Genomic DNA, 23040 nt, shown 5'->3' on the forward strand with positions numbered 1-23040 from the left:
TAACCTAAGACACCAGACATAGATCCGTGTGCTCTGAGTGGCCAACACTGTTTTCACTGTTCTCATAGTGGTAAATCTTGTTTATTTGTAGATTGTACATCCAATATTAGAACATTAAGCTCAGCACGGTAAATTCTGAGAACAGAATATCACTAAGTGTAAGTCTGGCATTAAATTGTTTTGCTGTGTTGCTTCATTTTTCAGTCTAACATCCTGTGTTTATTATCCTTATTTTCTCTCAGGTAATTATGTCACAGTCTGATACACAGACTGTATATTAACAAGATAATATCCTGTTTAGAATCAGTTCTAAATGTGTTTATTTATTATTTTTGTCAAGGAAAAAGGTATATGATCACAGATCAAGACAAAATGAATACACCTTTTACTGAATGTACACTTGTATTATATCATTGATAGGTAGCAGATGGTATGTGCATTTTTTAAGATTTTGCTGCATAGCCAAAACCTGACTGCCAGCTGTATACAAGGCATGTTGTATTGTTTTTTGTAGCAAGAGTGTGGTGCAATTGGAAGCGGCAGTTTCAACCAAGTGGCCTCAATTAGTTGTTTTTTTACAGATCTAACAAGGACATGTTTGGTATAATGTGCAAGTAGATTGCAAGTTGAGTGAAGTACAAAAACAATTTGTGGCTCTAACCCTAAGTGTCACGGTCTGGCTGGCAGATTATACTTCTTTCTCTTTGGGTTTTTCTCTCTCTCTGCAGTCCTCTGTGTTTCTGTGCTCTTTCACTTCTCCAGCTCTAACTCTGCATTTATTCTGCCTCTTTTTGTTAGTATCAAGCTCCTCTCATCCCTCAATGCATTCACGATTCACCACTGCTTATATGATGGTCCTGAATCTGCTTATATAACCTAAGACATTAAATCCCAGTTGCTCCCTTGACTCCCGTCTGTGCTCGTGCTCCCTGCTGTTGTGTTCTCGCACACCCCGTGCGTGCCGCCGTTCTGATCCACTCTTCCACCTGCGGAAAAACCACAGAAACAGCCATTAACACCAACCCTGGCAGGCATACACGAACTGCACCGTCATATGCTCACACACACACACACACACACACACACACACACACACACACACACACACACACACACACACACACACACACACACACACACACACACACACACACACACACACACACACACACACACACACACACACTAACTTGAGAAGACAACCCCACACCAGTGGGAGCTCCAACACTCTCCTAAGTAGCTCCCCCCTGACGAGCCCTGATCAACAACAGGTGTGTGGCAGGAACTTCAGGTGTGGCCAGTCCTCCTGCAGGGCCACACCCATCAGGCCTGCATGTGGCCACACCCCCAGTAATACATGTACACACCCACACCCTGCCTATACATATAATGAGTGGAACACAGAATAACACAGCATAGTGCAGAAAAACACACATCCCCAAATAATAATAATAATAACAACAAACTGCTCACGGACCCCCGAGTCCTCCAGAGCCGGGTCCGTGACACTAAGTTTCATTCGAAGTGGCAAAAAAAGTGCCTTAAAAAGTCTTAAATCTAATATGTAGGAACCCTACTTATGATCAGATCAATCAAAAAACTTAATGAGGTGTTGTGAGACATATTTGGACACATCTCTTTTTGTAGTGTGAACTGTACTGTGCTATGATGTGTTGCCAACAAGGACATATCAGGAAAATATCTTGTTTTTTTGTTTTGGTATGTGTCACAAAAAGTCCTGACAATCTCAGCAGTTGGAATATATGTTTATTAGTGCTTAGCCCTTACTAAACAAATCTGGAGCTTGACCAGTGACAGATGGACAAAGGGCTGTGCGTGGAGGCCCTTTCACTGGAAGTGACGTAGACAGACTGAACACGAGTAGTCAGTTGGACACCTTGGACACACGTGATAGACACAGGTGGAAACAGAGATATGTCTCACTTCCACTTGTGAGCTAAATGCATGAAATACAATTTTAAACTGAGTGTTTAAGGGTTTTGTATGTATCTTCAAAACACCAGTGAGTTTTATTAAACGATGATCTGGGTTTTTAAAAGATTATCAGGGGTTTATGTCTCTCAAAGACATAAACCCGTTCTGTAGGTAAGTATGGTCTCAAAAGGTGGCTAAAGCTTTACAAAATAAGATTTTAATTCTCCTTTAAGATACCCCAAGGACCCAAACAGTGTCCTTCATCCACAGCAGAAACTCACATGATTCTCACTGGGATTGGAAAACAAGTATGTTTCCAGCATGTCATCAAGCTGTGTCCCTGTATGTGTCATCTCTGTCATGGTTGGATCTCGCCTCCCAATCTGTTGATTTTTGGTAGGTTTGCTTTTGTGTTATGCAGTGGCGGTGTGTCATTTAAGATGGCATTGCCAATTCCTTCAGCCAGGGATTATCATTGGATTTCCAAATCCTCATTAGAAGCACTGCTTTCACTCACTGTCTAATCCGCGCACACACTCACACACTGTTAAATCTGGATTCACAAATAACTCATAGCTTTCATTCTTTATACAGGTGTTTCCTTCTTGCCTCCCCTCCTCAGGCTTTTGGGAGAGGGTGAGCACATTCTTGCTTCCTGCTCCGAGGGATTGTGCTTAGCCTGCCCACATCATTCAGCATCTCTTCTTGCTTCAGCCCTCGCTGCCTGTCTTCCTCCACCTTTATTTGTCACATCTAGCCCACTCACTCTTTTGCCTCACATTCTTCCATGTGCAGCATAATCCCCTCTGTACTGTACTAAATCTAATGGTTCACATGTTTGTGATCCCGCTCGATGAAGAGGAATGCTGCTCGTTTGAATTCAGATGGACGCTGACGGAATCAGAGTGATTGCCATTTTGTTTCGTGACATTTGTGCCGCCCGATATTCGGTTCGTGTTAGCTCATTTCTGTTCGGCGGAGGGTTGTTTAGTCTTTTTACTTTGTCATTTACTGCCAGCACAAAAGCTACAATCAAAATTGCTTTGAATTTGAGAGTTTCCCTTTCTTTTACATATTGTACTTTATTGTAACATACTAAATATGTCTTGAAACGTTACACGCCGCACCGTTATAGATGCATTACCATGCCATGTGAGCTGGCTCTTTTGGTCCTAAATTTTGGCTTCTTCTAAAATCTGTCCCACAGAAAAGGAAAGCACATTCTTAGGTTGTGCCTGTGGAGAATTTCAATCTAACTCATGGAAATTTGTTTCCCTGTTTTTGCTGATGACAGGATCATTTGAACAGGACTACTCGAATTAGTGGTTTTAGGTGTAATCTCTGAAAAGCAGGCAATGTCTCCAACCCTGGCAGTTCCAGCTGATAAAAGGGAGATTACAAGGATAGATTACTGCAGATTAGACTGAATGGTTCTGCCAGCACTTTAACTGCTAACGCACGACTCTCATCAGAAACGTTCACACTGCAGTGGGTTTCAAGATAACAAGCAAACATAATAACTTCCGTAACTTATTTCTTTCCCATCATTATGTTTTTTTACTTAATGGTCATTTACTGTAATTCTCGTCCGCCCGTTTTTGCACAGTGAAAAATCCTTAAGCCTCTTAATCTCTTTCATAATCACTTTTTTTAATGGTGAAGAGAAGTCTAAATACGAGTGCAGACTGAAGAGGAATGTATATATTTTCTATGTGAATACATTATTTTTACTCAAGCGAAAGGAAGCGCTGCGTTGTAAGCTCATAAAGTCCCCTGAAAAACAGGCTTCCTTCTGGTTTTTTCCTCCTCACTGTTATAGATTAAAGCTGGTCATTAGAAAAACCACCTGCTGGATTGAACAGGTTATATCAGTAGTTTCACTTGAAATACTCTGGTTATTTGCATTGCGGCTCGGAAGTTAGAACAACCATTTGAGTTTTACTGCATCTACTAATCTCTGAAGTACCATAAAGGCTATAGAGGAGAATTGCTTTTGGACTGTGGATAATCTGGCTGCAGAGAGGAAGAGCACACAAGCAAATCTGTTTAGGACACTGACAAATCTGAAAGCCTATCCATCGACAAAATTCTCCCGAGCATATGGGCCTGGCGACGCCCCACCAGGCTTTTCCACTCTGCCCTGCCAAGCTAATTCAAGAGTGACTCTCCAGCAGCGATTCTATTAGCAGGCAGAACAAGAGTGCTTCCTTAAATACTCCCTCTGCACTCATTGGTCAACCTATACAGGGGGAAAAAAAGGACTTTGTAATTGCAGAGATTTAATTTTGATGGGTGAGGAGGTGACCTTTGTGGGTTTTGAGTCATGAATGGGGTTGTCGTAGAGCAGTTTCTGGGACGTACGAAATACAAACCTTTCCTCGAACTTGAAGCTGACAGATTTGCTGAAGGCGAGGGTGGTTGTAGCGCTTTGAAAAGACACACTAGCATCTGGGGAGCCTTAAAACCAATGACATTTACAGCATTAGCTCTCAAGCCTTCAACCGGCATTAAGAGTGTAAAGAGGAAAAGACAGAGGGAGGCAGTTGAAAGGAGAGAAAGGGAGGGAAAGCGAGGAATAGCAGAGAAGAAAATTGAAGGATGTTAGGAGAAGGAGAGAGGAGGTGGTGGGTGGATCTAAGACACAAACAGCATTTGACATTTGACCACTTTTCTTTTTTTTACATGCTAATGAATTCTGCATACGTGCATATATGCAGTTTTTTACTGGTGCTAGCACGAGAGCAGCTCTTGACACTGAGGGATATTGAGGGACTGGAGTTTTACATAAGCCTGTGCATGACTACTGGTCCTCTTTGAATCATACTTACGTCTCCCATCACCATGGCTACAACCTACAGTAGTGTGGAGGCGCGCTCTGCATCTCTCTCCTGCTTTCCCCGGCGTGCCGATCCTACAGTCGTGGGTTAAAGTAAAGTAATGGGTCTTCAGGGTCTGAATCTTTCTCTTTCTTTCTTCACTGGCTTGTGGCTTTTGACAGATGGCATTTTTTGTATTTTAACAAAACAAATAAAAACGCATCAAAATCACTGTTGCGATTACGTGTTTGTTTTCAGCCCCTACTTGATGTCTTTGCTCTTTTCTGCTTGTGAACATGAAGATAAAGCTGTTTTTATGACAAATGGCGACTTCCTCACGCCTTCCTTTTTGCTTTCTCACAGACGCTCCCTGTCCAAAGATGCAAAGTTTTTTGACAGTGACACAGGAGTCCTGGAGGTTCCAATGACAGTGCAAGTAGCAGGCCAGGTTTGTGTCATGTTACGTACTATACACGTATACTGCAGATAAGAGCAATGTGATCCTGAAAGCAGTGGGCTTGAACGTGTAGTGCAGTGCTAGTGTCCTACTTTGTCCTAAACAGAAGCGCAGCTAGCGAAGGTTGTAACCTATTTTGCTTGTAACAAGCTAAAATTATCTCCCACCCCCAAGGCCCAGTTATTCCATGGACACTAATAAGCCAAGCATAAAGGTTATCCCATATAGTTTTGCTGAAACTGTCTGCAGTAGCACAAAAATGGTAAAGTAGGTTTCAGATGTATTTGTTATCCCCTTCTTTTATTATGGAGTACCTGTTGTGCGCAAAATTTGACTACCTTAAAACCTCTTGCCCAGCAGCCAAGGCAGTTGTCATCTTTCTTGATTTCATCACATACATATAGAGCAGTACACATGTTGATGTAGTACTCTGATGCTTTAGGTCAGGGGTGTCAAACATAAGGCCCGGCAGCTAGAACTGGCCCAGCAAAGAATCCAATCCAGCCCATTGCAGTGCTTTGGGAAATGTGAAGGAGGGGAGACCTCCCATATGGTAATTGATACAAAAACATTGTAATTAAGTAAAAGCAAATAAGCAAATGACAGAAAACTTTTTCATTATCTAAAAGAGAAATTTCTGTATATATTTACAGTGATTTCAGAGTAAATTAAAAAGAAAGCTTTTTGTTAATTAGCTTTTTCTGTCATTTTAAACATTTATTTCTTGCAGTTTAAGTCATGCTGACAGATTTCTTTTACTGACTACATCATCTACAAAAACTAAGACATACCATTGAAATTACACTTCTTTTTCTTATATTAAATATCTCACCGATTAAACACGTAGTTAAACATCTTTCAACTTACAGAAAAAAAGTTGGTCCAACCCACTTAAGACCAAAGCAAGCTGTATGTGGCCCTCAGTGTAAAATGAGTTTAACATTTCTGCTTCAGGTTCTGCTCTGGCAGCGTGTTTGAATAAATGAATGTTGTTTGCTGGGAAATATAGTTGGTTTAGTACATGATTCTACATACTAAGACGGGGATCTCAAACTTAAATGAGCTGTGGGCCACTGCTGGCCCTGTCATCTCACTGAAGGGCCACTTTAGTGTCCAAGTAGTACAAAACAAACAAGAAAATACCCACAAATATTTCCGAACATATAGTGTTTTGTTTGTTTTTTCATTTCAAATATTGTATAATAAGACAAAACTGCAAATGTGAACACATTTTTTTTCTCACTCTTAATCAACTGAAGCCTTTCATTGAACTACCAAATAAACACATTGGTACTCTCTTTCTGGCCAGACACGTGGCAGCACTTCTGCTATAACTTTGTTCGTATTTAACAAAATAAAAACGCTAACACAGCCAATCCCTCAACATGTTTGTACTCTCTGCTCATATTTCCTTCATGTTAAATAAGTTTTTGCTTTTTAAAGAACTTATTTGTAAGAACTTCAACAACAAACAAATCCACCCTAAAAAAAAAAAGTAACTTCATGGGCCAAATTGAATTCGATTTTTTTACATCAATATATGGGCCGCAAGTAGGGGTGACGTACTAAGATATTCATGAGCCTCAGTGATGCTCGCTACAGACAAGATGCCAGCATCTTATCTATTGCTTGTTTTTTGTAACTTAGTGTGATGCATAAATGAGACTCAGGTGTCTGTGATTTTGATTTTAAAATCACTTATCTGGCAGTATTTGACTGGATCTCTTGGCCTGTTTTGTCACTCTTTTGGGGGATTGTACTAAGACATTAGTTCATAAATGTATCATTATATATTCACATTAATGCAGCTACTGTTTACAAGGATATAAGTGGAAATTCTGGACCATTCCTCTCAAGAGGAAATGAAACTGCAGCTGAATTCCTTCATATCATCAGACAGTGTTTATTAAAAACACAGAGCAGCTGCTTAGACATTCGTGCTGTGCTTTTGCCAGCTTTTTTTCAGTAAATCTAAATCTGGACAGTCTACTTGCCAAATTGTCACCTTCCTCTACCTCCCCAGCCAGCGACTATTCACTGACTTTACTGGGACGTGGAGAGGAGAGGGCTGGGGCATGGAAGGGGTGTAGCTCTGACGAGAAGCCAAAGAGCGGGCCAGGATGTTCCTGTGATGCACCAAAGCTGTTGCCCCCAGCCCCTAGTCATGAGCTCCTGGCATTACACCATGAAAACACACACACATTCATACATACACCAACTGGTCACCAGACATCACAGCAGCCTGGAAATCAATGGTGCAGTAAACACGCTCATCTGCTTTATACTGCTGGGGGGAAAAATTCACAAAACCTGACAAAATTTAACAAAATTGCCTCTTGTCTAGTACAATTCACATGAATTAAATGCTGTCAGAGAATAAGGCTAACGAGGCTAATGAGCTCCAAAACTTAGTTTTCTGCATCGAGGAGCTCCAAATTCATACACATTGATTTGTTCACAAAAACGTGACACCAAATTTTATTTTGAGTGGATCTCAAACACATCACCCTGCCTCCATGAATACTCATTGGAGCATGAAATGTGTATTAATCCACTGCTTAAAATAGTCTCGAACAAATGTTCTGTTTTACTCCTGCCTGAGAAACATTTCCTGTAAAAGCTAGAGAGCTCAGCTGTTCATGAAAGAGAAATAAAGACATGACCAGACCTCAAAAATTATAGACTAGGACTAACTAATTGTAAAAAATGTACTTAGGTCGGTGCTTTGTAAAGCCGACTCTGAGCCACAGCCCTGTTTTGGCTTGCACACACACACACGCGCGCACACACACAAACATAGACGCATTTCTATCAGTGCAGGGTAATGAAAAATGACCGAATGCACAAAAATTGCTCGATTTTAGCCATGACTGATGTTAAACATCAATTTGATTCTTTCGATAATTCAACTGCATCTGTCTGTTAATTCACAGACTTGAGAAGTCTTTGTAAATTAAAGCAACATCAGTCTGTAATATGCCCATGTTTTTGACTCAGAATATGATAATGTATAATTAAGATTTAAAAAGTGATACCAGAACAGTTTTCAGGACAGCCCGTGGAGTTGTATTATATAAGCCAAACTTTTTCTGGGGCAGGTTAGCAATATTATGATAAAGTGAAATTAAAAGAAATTCCATGTTGTACTTAAAAAAGAAAGACAGATTTACCTTCACTGATATAAAGATGTTTGTCTGGAGAACAAAGATGTAAAGATGCTTCATGTTTGTGCAGGTGCAGCCTGCCCATTTCACCGTCCATGCCATTGTGACCTCCTCAGACCTGCAGTTTGACCACAGCGAGGTGGACTTTGGCTACTGTTCCATTTACCAGTCAGTCAAGAGCAGCATTCGCCTCACCAATCTGTCCCTCCTACCCCAAGACTTTGGCTTCTTGGGTGTGCCTGAGGTACTGCATGAATGATGTGAAAACCTTTTCTTCTATTAAGTGTTAATGTGTTAGTGAGGTAGAGTTGCGTGGATCCAGATACAAGCATTGCTATCTTTGCAGATAATGTTATGTTTATGGAAGAATCATATTTAGTCCACATCCCACTTTCACTGTTTGTTCCATTCCACAGGGTTCCTCCTATTATTAAAATTTGTTAGGTTTGCATAAACAGTAACTTTATATAGCTCTTATAGTGTAAAGAGAGTGAACAGTAAACAGAGAGGCTGTTATCCTACATTGTTTCCTCGTAATCCCCCGTGCTTAAGAAGACAATGTGCATCCTGTGTTTGGATTGGCAGATTCTGCTGCCACCAATAAAAGCAACAACAGACGGAGGGATAATTACTTAATGTAAATGCTTTAAATGGCTACAGCAACCAGCATCAGAGTCTAAGTTAGATTTCATGAAAACATCCTGAGTTATAACTTTAAAGCTTTTGTTTTTTCTCTAAATCAAGTTTATTGAGGTTCAGCCCAATGATGGATTTGGTACTCTGCTCCCACAAGAAACCCTGGAGGTTGATCTGATTTTTAGTGCCCAAACTGCCAAAGAGTACGTCTTTCAGCTCAGCTGCAAGTCTGGAATTAACAGGTTAGTTTTAAATCCTACACTGTGTGTAAATGAAGGACATTTACTCTTTATGGCATCATTGTGTCTGCTTAAACATTCAGTCTTTTGTACTTATCTGTTGATAGGACAATCACTGCCTTTACTGAATGTTGTGATCCCGTTTATTCAATTAAATCCAATACCTACTGATCCATAGCAAAAACATTCATTTTGTCATCAGAGATTTTCTGCTGTCTTGCCGAGCAGTGGGTGTCCACCCACCACTGGAGCTCTCCCATTTTCTGGTTCAGTTTGGAGCCACAGCAGTAGGTGACCAGTCCACTGCCATGCTGTTCCTGAGCAACCGTCAAACGGGCCGTGACCAAAATAGACAACCAGTCTCTCCAGGGGTCAAGGCGCCTGTAATGCCCCGTTTGTTCTCCTTCGCCCTGCCAGAGGACTCAGACATCGACATCAGTCCGTCTGCAGGACGCCTTCTTCCTGGAGAGGTGCGGTATAACACGTCTTATTAAGCTTACACTTATGTTAAAGGAACACACCACCGGTTTTATACATAGAAGGTTGCTAGTGTGAAGAAGACTTCAGATTTATAACAGTTAGACAGTCTATTTAAATCTACTTAGTAGCTTATTCTAGAGTTAGCTGAAAGTAATTATTAACTGAATAATTTCATGTTATAATATCTGTAAAATAATACAATGTGGGCCATCTGTTTTTTTTGTCCTTACCACTTAAGAGTACACATCATCCAGCTCCATCCATCCAAAATCTCACATCAGCCCCAAAAACAGATTAATCTCCTTCTGAATGCATTTATAAACCTGAATGGACAAGATAGTGTGACCTTTTGTTTCTATAAAGAAATTAAACATTAGAGAAAGCGGTTAGTTTTTATTTACTACATCTTGGTTAAAAATGATCTTAATAAGCACAGAGCTAAGGAACCAAACCATCTGTGCTCAGAGGGAATTATAAGTGTAATGATGCTCTCTGCTGGACACCTGATGGAAGTGAACAAGCACTATTTATAGATATAAATGGGGGAAAAAAGCTCAATGAAAATCATTTCTATTGGTTCTGACAGTCTAATTTTAAGTCTTATTTTCCAGATGACCACTTACCTCCAGACTCCAGTATTTTTTTTATTTAAACTTTATTTTCCAAGCAAGATATTAAGAATAATATATTTACAGTGACAACTTCACAAGTGCTAGAAGGCACAGAGATCCAGGGTAATATATCAGTCCGCTTGAATTGTTACAAACCAGTAACCCCAAAACAGGACACTGCTGAAAGCTAATTTCAACCTTAATATGAAGCAGAGGTTTGAAGTTAAAAAGTGATATGGTGTAGGAACACTGTAGCGTGAAAGAAACACACAGAAATATCCCGTGTTATCCTCTAAATCTGAGCAATTTCAGACATATTACCGTCTCTCCTCTACCCCAGAGATGTCTTGTCCAGGTAACGTTCAAACCCAGACTGTTGGACCAGGAGATCAAAGAAGAGGCGCTCCGTCGTCTTCATCGAGCCAAGTTGCTCTATGAGAGTGAGCTCGAGGGAAACAGACTCGCTGAACAGGAGGTACAGCTTCACACCCACCTTCCCACTCCAGCCACTGTCCGCTTGTGCCAGGGTTTTTAAATGTGAACACATCTTAAGTGACTAAATGGTTTTTTTTTTACTTTCATAATCACACAGAACATTTTTTTTGTAAGATGTAGTCCCTTCAGTCATCTACCTTAGTATGAACCCATCACTCATGTTCATGTGCATTGTAAGGCAAAACTGGAGATCCCACTGGAACCTAGTAAGGGGAAAAAGGCGTCAGTGAATCCAAAAAACAGCAAGGTGTCCAATGAAGCAGAGAAAGGAAAGCAAAGTGAATCACCAGATCCTGGCAACATAGTACCAGGGTAGGTTTCTACAGATTATTTACTCAATCTAATCAAACAGATCCAGTTTGCTGGACTGCAAATAAAAAATGTTTCTCTAATTGCACTTCCTTTCAAAAGGCTAAATCTAATTAATACCTTCTGAGATCCAACAACACTAGAATATCAACTACTAACAAAGCTTTTCTTTTTCTTTTTCTTTTTGTTGTTGTTGGTTTTTTCTTCTTATTCCAGTGACTAATTGATTTCAGCAGCATTCCCATTTCTTTTCATTCACGGTGATCACAAAATATATTCATTTACAAAATTCATGAACCACCCATCATTTCCTTACAAGGAGTCAGAATTTCTTGTAATTTTTTAAAGTGGACTTGAGCAGTAGTTCTCCAGGCTTTATGAAGGTCTTTCAAAGGTTGTCTACAGACTTTGGTTGGTTATTCACTCATTTTCTGTCCAGTCCAAAGGAATGCACTTGTGTTTGTTAAGCCACTTAACACTGACTTATGAATCATTCAAGGATAAAAAAGCCACTGAACCATTGTTGTGTCTACACAAAGGATTAGTTTTAAATTCTATCTTTAGGCACTTTGAGAGATGCATCTGGCCCTTCAGCTGATTCGTCTATTGTTCACCCAAACCTCATCAAAAATGGTCTCAGTGGAAGGTCCGCTGTCAAGATGTCATTCTTAAGGGAGGGAAACAGGGGGAATAGGTTGCACAAGAACTGCACTGAGAATCAGGGGCAACAGATCATATGGAGTGATAAATCCAAATTTTAAATTTTTAGTCCAAATATTCATCAGTATATATGAAGGACAACAGGAGAGCAGTACAACAGTAAGTGTCTACAGCCATCTGTAAAACATGGTGGAGGCTCCGTCATGGTTTGGGGCTGCATTTTAGTCTGTGATGTTTGAGCTCTTGTCAAAAACACGCTGCCAATGGAGTAAAAGGATACACAGATAGAAAAACACACAATATAACATTATCAGTCATGGATTGGTCTCCCCAGAGCCCAGACCTCAAGCAGTGTGAAATGATCTTGACAGAGAACAGAACAAAAAGCAGCCAACATCCAAAGAAGAATAATAATAATAATAATAATAATAATAATAATAATGCATTTTATTTGAGGGCACCTTTCAGAGGGGTTGAGGAGCTGTGGATAGATGGAAGGTGGTCATGGACGGCAGATGAAAAAACAGCTGGGTTGATATTACTAATTTTCCTAAAAGTGATATTACGAGAGATACAGGTTTTGGAAGCGGTTATGTTTGCATCAAAAGAAATAAACATATGATCAGACTGGGGAAACAATGTGGCTTTACAATGGGTGGGGGTAATGCCAGAACAACAGACCAAATCCAGGATATGACCTTTAGAATGGGTAGGAAATTCTATGTACTGTAGAAGCCCAAAACTTTCCAGGCAGGAGGTAAAATCTCTGAAAAGAGGGATTTTATCATTGTCCACATGAATATTGAAGTCACCAGCAATGATCAGATTTGGAGAAAGTACAGAGAAATGAGTGAGAAGAGCAGAAAATTCATTTAAAAACTCCTTATTTGGCTTAGGTGGCCGATAAACAGTACATATGATGGTGGGGGTAGATCCAGGGAGCTGTAGTGCAATGTATTCAAATGAATGGGAGGGAGGGGCAGAGACAGGGAGTAATTCCCAGTGCTTCCGGTGAATTATCGCGAGACCTCCGCCCCTCCCCGAGATGCGAGGTTGACAGGTGTAAACAAACTCAGACGGAGTGGAGTCATTGAGAGAAACAAAGTCATTGGGCTGTTGCCATGTTTCAGTCAAGCAAAGAAAGTCCAACTTACGATCACAGAGGAGATCATGGACGAGATGTCCCTTACCAGGGAGAGAGCGGATGTTTAATAGACCAAACTTGATGCTGGAGTTACCATGCCTGACAGTAGGCTTAGTTGATCTAGCCAGGTGGGCCAGCACACTGTGGTCAACAGCCCGGTCAGTCTTGCAGGGAGGACGACGAGTTTTTGACCAGATGGAAAATATTGAGTTAGTGTCACTGATGTTGAATCTCCTTCAAGCCTGGAGAACTATTCCTGAAGATACTTAAATAAACTACAAGGTTTTCTAAGAGAGTTCAGGCTGTGTTCAAGAATAAACGAGGGCATACCAACTATTGACTTTAAGGTTTGTTGGAATTGTACAAAAAAAGTGCTCGCAACAAGGAGTCTTTTTATATGTTTAATTGTTACTCTTTTCCTTTTAAGGTCAAGTTGGTACGAGGAGGCCAAGGCCTCTCTACTATACTCCTTCAGGAAACGTTATAGAGAGTACACCATTCCCTGCTTTGTGTCAGATGGAGACCCTCCAGAGGACGACAAACTAGTCCAGCCAGCATGGAGGTCAATAATCAGCTTCCATATACACGTGTACAGCACACTGTAGGCCCCGTCATGTTAGGTTTTTGTCATGTAGAGGTGGGCAGATCCATCCAAATATAGATATCAGATTAATACTAGTGCAATAGGATCGATTCTTTGTTTTTATCCTGTAAGTTCAGTATGTAGCCCACTGAAATGTCTTATGTGTTGTTTTTTTCTAATTAAATGACATACCACCTCTTCAAAAACCTAGTTTCAAAATGCATGAAAATGTTTAAAGTTGTGTTTATTTGTATTAACCATTTATTGTGGAAAGAAAAAATTATTTAGTGGTCATTAAAAAATTTGCAGATTGATGATGATTGGTCTCATACATCATCACACACTGGTCTCCACTATATAATTTGCCTTTATAGGTTAAAAGTATCAGTATCTGTGTTGGTATCAGCAATCCTGACCCCGGTATTTTACTTGGTATTAGATTCATACCTTATTTTGTATTATCAACAAACCTTCTATATACAACTGGCTATTGCATATAAGGAACACTTTTTAAGCTACCCACAATATTAAACGTCAACACCAGCCCTCGTTTCGTAGTGTCTCTGATTTAATATTTGTCAAGTTTGTTGTCACTTATTTTTTGTGTTGTGAGGGGTTTGATTCTGCTCCCCCCACCTGACTGCTTAAAATGACAACCATAACAACAGTTAGGCTCCCAGTTTACCTCTGTTTCTTCCTATTTCTGTGACAGTGACATTACCTTGAGAGAACTGTGTTTCCATGTGGAGTTTTTGATAAGTTGAATAACCAAAATTATTTGACATCTGACTTCAAGCACAAGACCTGACAAAATGTGGTTGTTGACCTGTGGAGCATTTACCACTTTTCTTTTTATACAAATAAGTGTGCGTAACTAAATGCCTCTAGAGTTTTAATAGTCTATTAAGGGAGCATGTATGTCCAAGAAATAGAAGATTTCTTTAGCTGGTATAAATCTCAGAAATAGTTCAAAAAAGGTGCATTTCAAAAAAGTTAATACTCCACTAAAAAAAAGTTTGTTAATGGCCCCATCTCAGTTTTCTAGGTTGGTTTTGTGCTAGAATAATTATATTACAAGAAGGTATTCAGCTTCTATGGTGAAGATCATATTACACTTCTACATCTCTTATGTCATTTAAGCTTCATTTTAATTAAAAAAAAAACAACAACAACAACATATATGGATCTGCATTCATCAGATGTCCTTTACCTCCTCAGTCCCTTCAATACGCTCTACTTGAAGCTTCAGTGTCCTGCTGTACAACCCCCTCTAGTGGTGATATCCAACAATGGCTGCAATATCATAAACTTCCATCAGGTGACAGTGGGTGAGTCGTTTATAAAAAAAATGTATAGTTATATTAAAAACGCTTAAATAATGCTGGATTTTTATTCTTATCTACCTTGTTGTATTTGTGTCTTCCATTTGTAGGAGAAAGAGTGATTAAAAGGTTTACAGTTCAGAACATTTCACAGGAATCTTTGGATGTATCCTTTCTTTTTCTTTTTGTTTTTTACAAAACTATTAATTACCTTGCTGACAGCTTTAAACATTTGTGATACTCATGATATTCATAATACATATGTATGTGGTTTTTTTCCCTTTTCTGAATTTATCTGTGTGAAGGATTTTTCAGTAATGTGTATTATGTGCACACTGTGTTGCTTTATACACAGCAGAATTCAGATATTTGGTGTTAAAGTTCCATTTTGACTTTCAGAACTAAATAATTGTGCATGAAAGAGTCAGGTCACCCAAATTAGACAAATAAAGCACATTTTCTTTGTTATCTCCAGAAGAATTTATCATCACAGACAGGTGGTGATTTGAGGATATCAAAATCTGGAGAAAGGTGCATTTCATGGCCCATCTCTCAAACTCTCAGACACCATGGTATCGCACTGATTACAAGGTTTATAGACTGTGGTTTGGAGAAAACTATTTATAGTGCGCACTGTGACATTTGCCAGCAGCATCATAAATTAAATTCTGTTCACCATCATTGCATTAGGATGGAAGCAGGCTGTTGGTGTGTCTCTGGGGTTGAAGATGCTAACTATTAATCTCAACATCCACATTTCTAGTCTGGCTTTGGGGCTTTTGTTTCACTTCATTTCCTGTCTTAGTTTCACCATAATTTCTGTTTGTCTCTACTTTCTGCCAGAGACAAACAGATCTTATTTAGCTCATGCTAAATAAAAAAGAAATTGCAAAAATCTGGAAAAGTCCTATCAGGGATGACATGTGAACAACAACAAGTTGAAGAAAAAGATGTTATGTGTTCAAATGGATCACCACCGATAGCACAGATTACAGTGGGGCAAAAAAGTATTTAGTCAGCCACCGATTGTGCAAGTTCCCCCACTTAAAATGATGACAGAGGTCAGTAATTTGCACCAGAGGTACACTTCAACTGTGAGAGACAGAATGTGAAAAAAAAAATCCATGAATCCACATGGTAGGATTTGTAAAGAATTTATTCGTAAATCAGGGTGGAAAATAAGTATTTGGTCACCTCAAACAAGGAAAATCTCTGGCTCTCACAGACCTGTAACGTCCTCTGTAAGAAGCTTTTCTGTCCCCCACTCGTTACCTGTATGAATGGCACCTGTTTGAACTCATTATCTGTATAAAAGACACCTGTCCACAGCCTCAAACAGTCAGACTCCAAACTCTGCCATGGCCAAGACCAAAGAGCTTTTGAAGGACACCAGGAAAAGTATTGTAGACCTGCACCAGACTGGGAAGAGTGAATCTACAATAGGCAAGCAGCTTGGTGTGAAAAAATCAACTGTGGGAGCAATCATCAGAAAATGGAAGACATACAAGACCACTGATAATCTCCCTCGATCTGGGGCTCCACGCAAGATCTCATCCCGTGGGGTCAAAATGATCATGAGAACGGTGAGCAAAGATCCCAGAACCACACGGGGGGACCTGGTGAATGACCTGCAGAGAGCTGGGACCAAAGTAACAAAGGTCACCATCAGTAACACACTACAACGGCAGGGAATCAAATCCCGCAGTGCCAGACGTGTTCCGCTGCTGAAGCCAGTGCATGTCCAGGCCCGTTTGAAGTTTGCCAGAGAGCACATGGATGATACAGCAGAGGATTGGGAGAATGTCATGTGGTCAGATGAAACCAAAGTAGAACTTTTTGGTATAAACTCAACTCGTCGTGTTTGGAGGAAGAAGAATACTGAGTTGCATCCCAAGAACACCATACCTACTGTGAAGCATGGGGGTGGAAACATCATGCTATGGGGCTGTTTTTCTGCCAAGGGGACAGGACGACTGATCCGTGTTAAGGACAGAATGAATGGGGCCATGTATCGTGAGATTTTGAGCCAAAACCTCCTTCCATCAGTGAGAACTTTTGAAAATGAAACGAGGCTGGGTCTTCCAACATGACAATGATCCAAAACACACCGCCTGGGAAACAAAGGAGTGGCTCCGTAAGAAGCATTTGAAAGTCCTGGAGTGGCCTAGCCAGTCTCCAGACCTCAACCCCATAGAAAATCTGTGGCGGGAGTTGAAAGTCCGTGTTGCTCGGCGACAGCCCCAAAACATCACTGCTCTCGAGAAGATCTGCATGGAGGAATGGGCCAAAATACCAGCTACTGTGTGTGCAAACCTGGTAAAGACCTATAGTAAACGTTTGACCTCTGTTATTGCCAACAAAGGTTATGTTACAAAGTATTGAGTTGTATTTTTGTTATTGACCAAATACTTATTTTCCACCCTGATTTACGAATAAATTCTTTACAAATCCTACCATGTGGATTCATGGATTTTTTTTTTTTCACATTCTGTCTCTCACAGTTGAAGTGTACCTCTGGTGCAAATTACTGACCTCTGTCATCATTTTAGGTGGGGGAACTTGCACAATCGGTGGCTGACTAAATACTTTTTTGCCCCACTGTATGTAAATACTTCACCACCAACACTCTACAGTGAAACCTGAGATTATTCCATCATTTCAGATGTACCTGGACATTTAATCCACTTCACCTTATGAATGGCAGCTCTTTACATGTTTTACTTTCATGTCCACAAATCAAAGATTACAAAAAACAAAATCAATGCACTGCTTCTACTACTATAATATTCACCGTAGCTTTTCTTTAACCCTTTATAAGCTGAGCTCGTCGGTGTTGGACATGTACAGTCCCTTTTCCCTGCTCAATGCTCTTAGATCCATAAGACCTGGAGAAAAACACACTCTGATTCTCGCCTTCAGTCCAACTTTGGAAAAAAAGGTGGGTTAACTATGTAAATATTATAATTTAGCTTTGAGTGACAAGCCGACCATCTGTGTTAATACACTGAGTCTTCTTTGTACCTGTTTATGTAAAATTAATCAAGTATAATGATGAACACACTCATCTAACCTGTACTGTTCCAGTGCTGTGACATGCTGGAGGTGCGGTGCCAGAAAATGACCCTGGAAATTACTCTTCTCGGGGAGGGAATAGTCCCTGCTGTCACCTCCTCCCACAATGGAGATGTTCTTGACTTTGGCTATGTGCTGGAGAAGGAGACTGCCTCACAAGTCGTGAAGGTGTGTGAAAGTTAATACGAACAAAAAAAAAACAAAAAACTGTCGCTAGTTACTTTTGAATACTAATTTCTTAGTGGACTGAAAAAAACTCACTTGGTTAACTTTGATGTAATTTTATTTAAGTACATTAACTTAAACATATTTTATGATTCATGTAAACACTAAGTGGAACGAGTAAAAATGGTAAAAGGGGCCATTTTCATGTGTTAATCATAGTGAGGAGACTCACAGGTTTTATGGTTATAGTCATGGATGCGTTAGTATAACTCTGAGCCATATGAAAACACTCACAGCTAAAGCTATTTCTCTTTCAAATGGGTCGTTCCATATAGATCTCTCCTTAACCCTCCTCTACCTCCTTTTTCTCCTGGTCTCCCATCCCTTCTTTGCACTTCACTTCCTCTCAGATTGTTCCCGTATTTGTTGGACTATTTCATTTTCATCATCACGTCACCATTAAGAAAAACAAAGGCAGCACCATGCAAGATATTTTTAGACTACAGAGTAATGAGGGAAAAACAGCCTCGGTCACTGGCATTAAATCTCGTTCTCCCTGCAGTTGCAGAACAGCTCAGCGGTGGCAGTGAGCTTCAGGGTGATGCTCGCTAGTCTCTCTCCCTTCAGACCTCAGGGTGGAGCTGACCGGGTGGCCTTTCTGCTAGAAGAATATGCAAACTCCCATGTCCACCCTGCTGTGGGTAAGATTTGTTTGGAGCTCCAGAAGGGAAAACAGATTGCAGCTTGTATTTTTAACACTTTGTCCGTATTTCACTGCTCACGTAGACGTTTTTGTAGTATTTGACTACACATACTACTAAACTTGACCTTAACTTGACTTTAATACAGTATTACCTACTAGAAATATTGTATAAGAGAGCACAAATGTGCACCAAATAGCCCAATAGTTTAAATTTCCACAGTTTCATAAATTAAAACTAGCAGTTTTTGCATAATCCCACTGACAGACAAACACATCTGAAACTGTAATAATGCTGTAAATGTCAGAATATTTGCTTAAAAAAAACAGGAGGGTAATGTGCTCCAACAGTTCAATTCTTTCATACTGACCTAGCAACGTGTTTTCTGGCTTGTGCAGGGACTCAGAACTACAGTGGGTTGAGTGTGTTCAGTGTGGTGCCAGTAGAGGGCAGCATTCCTCCAGGGCAGAGCCAAGAATTCACGGTCACCTTTCAGCCTGACCACCCGTCTGTCAACTACTCTGACAAACTCACCATAGAGCTCATGAATAAGGTCAGAGGGGCGCACACGTGTACAGATTTACACGCTCTTTCAGCTGTGAATGCATGCGTGCTCTCACCCTGTCCTTGTCCTCAATCACTGCTTATAAAAACTGATCGCATGGCCAAGGTTAAAACACTGTTCCTAATGCATTCATGTTATTTAGATGTCCTTACTGCAGCCTGGACGTCCTCTCTGGTCTTGATGATATAACAACCTTAACCCTGTGCCATTTCTGTCTCTCAGAGTAAAGTGTGTGTGATGGAGCTGAAGGGTGCAGCCTCTTCACATAGCATGTATCTGTGTGGCGGAGATCCGCTGACAGTGCCTGTTGAATCCCTGCTCCCTCCAGTCATAACCAGTGAACCTCAGCTCACAGGTGGCATGATTCAATTTCACTGTTTTCTCTCCAATATGCTCTTAAATACTGGGAAAATCTTACACTGACACTGTAAAGATGACTAATATCTTGCATACACTTTTTATGATTTACGCGAGCAAGGCCAGCGTATGTGATGAAGTAATTTATGCTAATCATAGCTTGCTGACAGCCCGTGCGCTTGTCACCAGCAGTCAGATCATATTTTACCACCGAATCCACGTGTGAAATAGTTGCACCTCCTCAGTGAGGTAGTAGTAAACTGTACTGAGTCCAAGAGGTGTTGGTGCATTCTGAACGCCTCTCACTGACACTGAGCAAAAATTGACTTGATGAAATGTGCATATTCTAAATGTCTTGAATAAGGAAGTAGCAATTTGCCATGGTGTAATTTATACAGTTTCATCGTTTCCAGCTATGTGTTTAAATAATTTTCACACATATGCTATTTGTTTTCTTTCTTTTTTTTTCTTCTTTTCAAGTAAGTAAGTAAGGTTTATTTGTTAAGCACTTTTCGTAGACAGGCAGTCACAAAGTGCTGTACACAAAGATTAAAATAAAGAAAACATTAAGTAATAAAATAGACAATATAAACAATGCAAATTCAAAGCAATTCAAAAGTGTTGATTAACAGAAGGCCAGTTTAAACAATAAAGTTTTTAACTGCTTTTTAAAGGATTCCACAGAGTCAACCAAACGTAGTTGTGGAGGTAAACTGTTCCACAGCCGTGGTGCCACAGACTGAAAGGCTCTGTCCCCTCTCGTCTTCAGTCCTGTACGGGGAACAACGAACAAACTCTGAGCCTGTGAGCGAAGACAACGAGCAGCTGTGTATTTTATAAGAAGCTTGGATAAATAATCTGGGGCCTGGCCATTTAGTGCTCTATATGTTGAAACAAGAATTTTAAAGCGAATTCTAAAATCTATTGGGAGCCAATGTAAAGAATATAAAATGGGAATAATGCGAGCACGCTCACACAGCATGTTTTTACTTTTTAAAGAGTGCAAGAGGTTTTATATTTTACATTTTGTCATCTTTCTGTGCAGCAGAAATACAGTATGTGCCAAAAGTGTGTGAACTTGCAGTGTGGTTTCTTCGCTTTTTGCATATTTGTCACACTTAAATGTCACAGATTGATTTCAGCATCAGTCAAAGATAACCTGAGTAAATACAAAATGCAGTTTTTAAACAATGATTTAGGGAAACATTTTATCCAATCATACCTGGCCTTGTGTAAAAAAAAAAAGTAATTGCCCCCTAAACCTTATAATTGGTTGTGCCACCTTTAGCAGCAAGAACTCCAATCAAGTGTTTGTGACAACTGATAGTGTATCTTATACATCGCTGTGGAGGAACTTTTATTGGAGGGTTTTTCAGCATGAGCGGCTTGTTTAAGTTCATACCAAAGGATCTCAACCTCAACCTGATTTAAGTCCAGATATGCAAAACTTTAATTTTGTTTAGTTTTTTTTAACCACACAGAGGTGATTCAAGACAGAAAGGTTTATGAGTTAATTCTCCCTGATGGTTGTATGATCATTAAAGAGATGTAAGAAAATCCATGACTTGTAGTTAAAGAACTAAAGCCTCCAAAATGCCTCTCTTTAGCAGAGTCAGAGGTGACGGAGAGCCCCACCATTCCTGTGTTGGTGACCCTGAAGGCCAGGTGTAGCTCGGGTGCCATCACGCCTGCAGTCAGGGAGCTGCAAGTGGGCTGTATCCGCTCCACACAAACCAGTAAGAAGGTAACGTGCTGATGTTCAAGCATCCTGAAGCTTTCAGAAACAAAACCGACTGCTGCCACAGGTTTCATTGTTTAACACGGGGATTGAATTTACATTAGCACAGCATTCACTATCATGGTTTAAAGAGACATTTCTGTTTTTACCAGGGTGGTGAGTTTTACTGGGATAATGTGGCATCCCTGCAGCAGCAGGGCTTTAATGTGGAGCCGAGCAAAGGCAATGTGGACACAGGCCAGCGACGCGCCATCAGGATCACATGGACACCCCACACTGGATACAGTGTAAGGAAGTGCTGATTTTGGTCTTTGGTTGTCTTTGGTGATCTGTGTTGCTGTTGATCACAAAAAAAAGTCATAAAAGTTCACTTCCAAGGAACTCAATATGTAGTTGAATAGTACAGCAAAGTTAAAGCATGGTTGTGAAAAATGGGTTCCAAAATGTGGAGGGAATATTGTTGATTTCAGCACGAGAAAAAAGTGTTATTTAAGACTTTCAGCAGAATTAGGTTTAAAATGTCTTCCTGTGTGAAACACGTGTATATACTTGTATGTATATACTGTCTGACAACATGTTTACGTCTGTGTGTTTCAGCCTTATGAGGTGGTGCAGATGTGCGTGCCTCTCACTTTAAAGGGCGACAGGATGAATGTTTACAGAGTCACCCTGATGGCTTTGGTCTCCACGACCGCCGATTGACCTCTAAAGGACTTGGATGATGGCCAGCAGGAATTCTGCTCACACATACTCTGACTAACCACAAATACACATATTCTGTGTGTGTGCAGAGCCAGCATTAACAAATAATGAGATCATTAAAGGTTTTGTTTGAACATTAACTTGAGCGATTTCATTTTGCGTTGAAATGGATGTAGAGGACTGAACCAGTATTGACTAGATTATTGCAATTTCCACTTTCAAATGTTGTCATATTAGAAAATAAAAACACAGTTCTCAGTTTTTTGTTAAGTTTTTGTGTTAAGAATCTCATATAACTTCCAAAAATAGAACGTCTAATAAAATATAGACATAAAAAAGAAGGTACACCGCCCTCTTCCAAGGTTTTACATATTAGAGCATATTAATAATCATCTGTTTCTTAGTAGGTCTTAAAATGGGGTAAGTACAAACAGCAGATGACACATTGTACTTCACACATATTCATTATTTATTAGCACAGCTTAGCTTTGCAAAACTACATCTGAACAACCACAAGACTTGTGACCCTTGGCACCTTTCAGTCGTAAACTCCTGTCTATACAGAAAATTACAGAATATCTAATATAATATTTAAGGTTGTATTTTTTACTCACATTTCATGACTAATTTTGACAGACAAGCTAACAATCAAAAAAGGAACAGGAGTTGTTTTGAAAACTTTAACTTTTTCGTCTGATTATACTACATCAATGTAAATATGGACATTCCAGATGTACAGTATATATTTGAGAGAATAATATCTGTATGAGGGAAAGTTTTTTTGTCCACTTGCGTTTGCTTTTTCTGTTATGTGTATTTTTTCCTGTGTAGAGTACCACAGCAACAACATTACAAGTTACAGCCCCGTGTATCTTTGTCCTGGACAGCT

The 23040-nt window shown here is 40.0% G+C and overlaps 1 protein-coding gene across 1 annotated transcript in view; it reads left to right on the top strand.

Moving 5' to 3' along the window:
* cfap74 (cilia and flagella associated protein 74) overlaps nt 1–22291 on the top strand; it is a 54129-nt gene extending 31838 nt beyond the window's left edge. Inside the window, exons 23-40 of the mRNA XM_085443357.1 lie at nt 5115–5199; nt 5651–5761; nt 8443–8616; nt 9117–9250; nt 9450–9717; nt 10679–10813; nt 11012–11145; nt 13374–13508; nt 14748–14857; nt 14962–15017; nt 17670–17789; nt 17936–18091; nt 18651–18789; nt 19188–19342; nt 19577–19709; nt 21319–21455; nt 21602–21736; nt 22047–22291. Coding sequence (XP_085299483.1) covers nt 5115–5199; nt 5651–5761; nt 8443–8616; nt 9117–9250; nt 9450–9717; nt 10679–10813; nt 11012–11145; nt 13374–13508; nt 14748–14857; nt 14962–15017; nt 17670–17789; nt 17936–18091; nt 18651–18789; nt 19188–19342; nt 19577–19709; nt 21319–21455; nt 21602–21736; nt 22047–22151 — 2422 coding nt within the window. The 3' untranslated portion in view covers nt 22152–22291. The remainder of the gene's footprint in view (nt 1–5114; nt 5200–5650; nt 5762–8442; nt 8617–9116; nt 9251–9449; nt 9718–10678; nt 10814–11011; nt 11146–13373; nt 13509–14747; nt 14858–14961; nt 15018–17669; nt 17790–17935; nt 18092–18650; nt 18790–19187; nt 19343–19576; nt 19710–21318; nt 21456–21601; nt 21737–22046) is intronic.
* Nucleotides 22292–23040: the final 749 nt, after the last annotated feature.

The sequence above is a fragment of the Copadichromis virginalis genome, linkage group LG20 (assembly GCF_057382275.1).
Source record: "Copadichromis virginalis isolate Kocher_CV1m ecotype Utaka linkage group LG20, C_Virginalis_male_GT1.1, whole genome shotgun sequence".
In the NCBI taxonomy this organism is placed as follows: Eukaryota; Metazoa; Chordata; class Actinopteri; order Cichliformes; family Cichlidae; genus Copadichromis; species Copadichromis virginalis.